Genomic DNA, 5355 nt, shown 5'->3' with positions numbered 1-5355 from the left:
ATAGAGTGACTGCACATGTTTTCAGACCAACATCTTCCTAGAAACGGTTAAACTGAAATACTGCACTTTCAAGAGAGTCACCATGCAGCTGCAGATCAATCATGTACCATTTATGTGGACCAACAGGGAGAAAGGCCAACATGTACACAGCTCTCAAGTGAAGGATGAGTACCACCAATATAATGTTGTTATGATGGAAGCATATGGAAAGGGGCCGAGCAAGAAGGAGCTCATCATCAGGAGCCTTGAATCAGAGTGTCATAAACAAGAGCCACGTGCTCAGAACTGTGAGCAGGGCAGCTGTTCAGAACTGTGCTATAAGAGATCCTTTGCAGAAGGTTTGCAGTAGTATTTAGGGAGGAAAGAGATCAGAGCATTTCAGTTTCTCTTTCGATGAGGTTACTGACACAAGACAAAAAGAAAAAAATATTTCTCTCCCAGTGAATATATTCCCAGTGAAAATATTTCTGCTCCCATGGTACATTCACAGTCACCCATTCACACTGAGTTAATGAACTACAAAGGCTTAACTGTATCCTTGAACAAGGAACCTCAGAAAGTTACAATAAAACAGGTTTGGATGGGAAAACAGGAGTAAATCTAACCACAGTTTGTTTTATGGTTGTATACGGCATTCTTATCCCTTACCCTGGTCCCCCACCCACTACCACACACAATCCCCATCCCATTTTAAGTCTGATTCAGAGTCCAATAAACTCTGTTGTGAAACTCCCTGTCCCCTAGCCCCTAGTCTTACAAAAAATGCCAGTGCTTACTCAAGACTATCTGCATTGAGGGCAGCTGCTCTACTCACATGACTTCAGTTAAGCATCTGCTACCCACACACTGTAAGTTCTTCCCATGTGTTTGCATGAGTTTGTGGGTCAGCTAGGTAGTTTGTTTCTACTGAACACAGAACAAAGCTCAGTATCATCTTTGTTGTGAATGCAAGAGGGTTTATTGATAAATAAGTAATATATTTCTTTCTCAGTTAAGTATTAGATGATAGTCTCATTTGCACATAAAGTACTTATGTGAATCCTGGAGTTGAATGTGTTTTCAGAGGCCAAAAGTGCATCACAACCAACACATGGAAAAGCCTGGCCTGATAAGAGATACACTATATACAGGAAGACAGACTTATGTGCATTGAAAAACATTTGCAATCCAAACTGTCCCAGACTAAGACAAGGACACAAACCTGAAGACAAACGCAGTCATCTCCTCCCCAATAAATACAAAAGCAGTGCCTCTAGAATTAATTGATCACAGGTACACACACACACAAAAAAAAACAACACAAAAAAAAGACCATGAACAACACATACTTTAAGCAATCAAGATTTGTAGTTGGCGGACTGTCATACATTTAATGTGCTCTGCTTCCAATGGCAGTCTTTGGATGCAACTAAATTCTCAAACACACAATTTCTTTTTCTCCCCTTCCTCACCACTGGGTGACTTTTGAACATAATGCAATAATTGGTATTAATTAGCATTTTTTGGCTTGAATCAAACATCAATTCAAGAAGCCAAGATCATTGCCTCTACCCCATCAGGCTCACAGAGGTACCAAGTATACCTGCTGCTTTTGCTAGGGATGCGCAGGGCACCCTTTTGAAAGGCAGAGCCTGACTCCTCCAGGTAGCAAACAGAAGTCAGAGTCGACTTCCAAAGTCCAGTGACCCCAGAAGAATTATTAAAAAAAGCAGCTCAGTTCAGACTGAACAATCACAACTACCTGTACTCCTGTCCCCTTATCAATTCAGAAATAGCAGACTGCCTTAACCCTTCCATGAAGCCTGACCAGAAAGTCTGGTGACAGAGAAATTCAGTAGTGCTAGGAAAAGGTAATTCAGACAGTAAAATCATGCATCCTCAGCAAGGGAATCCAACAAGTTGCCTTTCTCCCAAAAAGGACCGACAACCGAAAGTTTCCCTCTCTTGAGAAAGAGGAGCGACTAAGTTTTTAACAGGCTTCTGAGCCTCATAAAAGTGCTCAGGAGTCTACACAAGAGTCACCCAGCTTTGAATGTTAGTGGATCATAACAAGAGTGCATGATTTTTCCTGGCTTGGAAACAACTCTGAGAAGATTAAAAGAAAAAAGCCCACACAAAGAAGAACTTGCTTAAGTATTATGGTTAAAAACGTCTTGAAAAAGAGAGGAAAGGGGATACACATCCTAACCAGCCTTTCTTCCATGACTGCTGTGGATAAAGAACCATCTGGTCATGTAGTCGCAAATGCATTTGCATCCACTCCTGCTCCACAAAACCCATGCTGATGTGACTACCAGCGTGAAGTCACTGAAAACAACTTAACCCTTCTTCTTGATTTATCTGGTCTTCGTCTACCTTCACCCCTGTTAGTTTAAAGGGGGAAAAAATTGGGCTAGTGTGTATCAGTGGGGCAGAGTTGAACACAACAGATTTCCATGGCAACGAGATACAGCCCCAGTGAGGAAGGTCTGTTAATAGCTGTGAGGCGATGTGCTCGGCAGAAACAGATTTTTCTATCAGACAGCCAGAGATAGCAGCTCATGTTCATACGCAAACGGGCAAGGAATCTGATTCTTGGCCTTGCACAACCCCACTGAATTCAGCCAGAGCTACGCCAACATAGACCACAGCAAGACAGAGACCAGCATTTAGTGTTAGTAGAAAAAATAAATAGGCAATATGTAGAGATACCCTGCCTTTAAAACAAAGTAAGAGTACTCCTGAGACATTCCTCGTTAATGTCAATCTGCAGGAAAACCCAATGCTAGTATGAAAGGGAAAGCAACTGTGTGATGCACAGATTTGTGCACACTGTACCATCACCTACTGCCCATGCTTTTACCTTCGACAAGTGCACATTTAGACATAAGCCCAATCTCTTACAAATAACCCTGCTGCATTTGGAAAGGGGAGCAGCTGTAATTATCCCAAATTCTCTACTGAGGGAGTCAGTCACTCGGCCTTTGTGATTTAGGCTCCTTCCCATTAAACACAGTTACCAACACTTTCCAAACATAATGATATTTTATGCACTCATTAGTACCATCCAAACTGAACTTTGCTCCTAATAGACTGCTAAGTCTTCTGGCCATAATCATGCCAAGCTTTGCCTTCATATGTAAGAATACAGTCTCCAAATAAACTGAGACTTGTCCTATTGAATTCAGAGTATAACGTTAATAGCACGCACAAGGCTTTGCAGGACCAGAGGGAGCCCCAGTGAGGAAAAGCTGAGGCCATTAGCAAACTTTTCCAAGTCAAGCAGAAAAACAGCAACTGTCCTGCTCACAGCCTATGCTCTGCTGGAAATGCACAAAAAGCCATTTATATCAAGCATAAGAAAAATATGCCATGTACAGTTTATAAAAATATCTGTAACAAACCAAGAACAAAGCCAGAAACTGTCCAAGCAGGCTTAACTGGGCTGGGGGGAGAAAAGAGTGATTTCATGGGTTATTTTGCAGAGCAGAGCAGTGACAGCCATGTCCTACTGAAGTTTTATTTAAGCCCTACAACTTTTCCTGACACTGCAATAGGCGGAACTCAAAACAACTCAAGAAGTAAGACTCCAGGCAGGCACTGCAAGCGCAAGGCTTCGTTTTGCATTATGTAGGGCTGCAAAGCTACCAAAACACCTGATTTTAATAAACAATCCCTGGTTACATACAAGCGTCAGGGCTGACTCTATGATAGGTTCATCCTTGTTCAGAGTCCTGTTCATCAGAAGGATGACGATTACCACATAGCTACAGCATTTTAAGTCAATGGTTTCCCGACTGCCAAGGTGTCTGGTAAGCTTGAAGCACATGAGCCCCAAGGCTGCTTGCTTTGCTTGAGAAGAGTGGCGCCTTGTATTGCCATTGTTTATACAGATATGGTAATTAAAAATTGCACTGTAATGCATTCAATAATAGTCTTATTGTTCCCGTGAACTGAACTGCTCCTGTTAAACATGATATCACAGCTAAATAATAATCTGCATTTATACTTTTTTAAAAAACTTTTTTTTCTTGGCTGTATATGAACTTTGGGTTTCTTCACCATAGACATTTCCAGCACATCTCAGAGCAAAACACCTTTCTGCTAAACCAAGAGCCTACTCCACATTCCCGTGGAGCACACTCTCCGACGCCTAAGCAAGCGCTGCGCTGACACCAAACCCAGGCTCAGATGTGACACACAAGGATAACCTCTAGCTGATAAAAATGGCAAGACTTTCCACACATTTCTCAGTAACATGGCAGCACACGTGGATACCATTCCACAGGTGTGCTTAGGGCAGAGCTGTTTACACTAAATACAACTGAAGGGCATTAGCAGGACTGGCTGACAGCACTGGAGCTGTGGTCATGGGAAACCAGTAAGACACATTTCTTAAATGTTTAGAGCCTTAGTGGAAAGCAGCAACAAGGAAACACCACAGCTATTAAAAAAAAAAGCTAGATTACAGGCTAGCCAACATGTTGTACAACATCCCACCTCATGGCAGGTAACCTAGGGGTACAACTGAAAGCCCCATCAGCCTTCCAGCATCAGACAGGCCTGTGGAAGTCAGACAACCTCACTTTCCTCACCCTTCAAGACGGTGGGCAGGTGGGGGCTGCCGAGCGCACACCCGAACCGCTCAGGGCTCACCTACCTGCTTCAGGAGGAACTTATCCTCCGCGTTGATCTTGAGGGAGACGGCCAGGTGGATGGCAGAGAGCACCACCCCACTGATGACCGCAGCCCTCATCCGCACTGGCAGCAGCGTGTAGATGCTGTAGATAAAGAAGACGGTCCACCAGATGCCCTCCGAAGCACTCCTGGGCCACACCAGCAGAACCCCTACCACTTGCACTGCCAGGATCACCAGGATGACAGAGTAGCACGCCAACCACATATGGTCCTGGTGGAAGTCGTTGCGGTTGCACACCAAGCACAGCACCACCATCAGCAGGATGGCCAGAGAGAGCACCACGACGTAGGATACCTCATAGTGGCCGTGCGCGGCATGGAAGATCAGCATGACCACACAGACCAGCACCAGCACAGCCATGAGCATGGTGAGGCTGCTCTGGTTGAGCCGGAAGAAGTAGCGCTGATAGAGGCGCTCCAGTTTCTCCGACTGGAACTTCTTGGACTTGAAGATCTGCAGCAGGCTACTGCAACAGCTGCCCATGGAGAAGGCCGCCTCGGAGTCCCCCTCGTCCCCGTCCTCCTCCTCCAGCTCCTCAATCTTGGCCTTGATGCGTCTCTCCTCTAGCCCCAGCTCCACGGACCGGGGCCGTACCTCCCCCTGCTCCCCCAGCTGCCAGGGGCTGGCATTGTTGGGGGCAGCGGGGGAATCGCTGCCGGGCGGGTGGCGGGACCGGT

The 5355-nt window shown here is 45.2% G+C and overlaps 1 protein-coding gene across 1 annotated transcript in view; it reads right to left on the bottom strand.

Moving 5' to 3' along the window:
• ADCY5 (adenylate cyclase 5) overlaps positions 1–5355 on the bottom strand; it is a 228350-nt gene that overhangs the window by 216570 nt on the left and 6425 nt on the right. Inside the window, 3 exon segments of the mRNA XM_009887317.1 lie at positions 4640–4942; positions 4944–4988; positions 4991–5330. Coding sequence (XP_009885619.1) covers positions 4640–4942; positions 4944–4988; positions 4991–5330 — 688 coding nt within the window.

Source organism: Charadrius vociferus, unplaced genomic scaffold (assembly GCF_000708025.1).
Source record: "Charadrius vociferus isolate BGI_N301 unplaced genomic scaffold, ASM70802v2 scaffold385, whole genome shotgun sequence".
Taxonomy (NCBI): domain Eukaryota; kingdom Metazoa; phylum Chordata; class Aves; order Charadriiformes; family Charadriidae; genus Charadrius; species Charadrius vociferus.
This window is presented reverse-complemented; position numbering and strand designations above follow the sequence as displayed.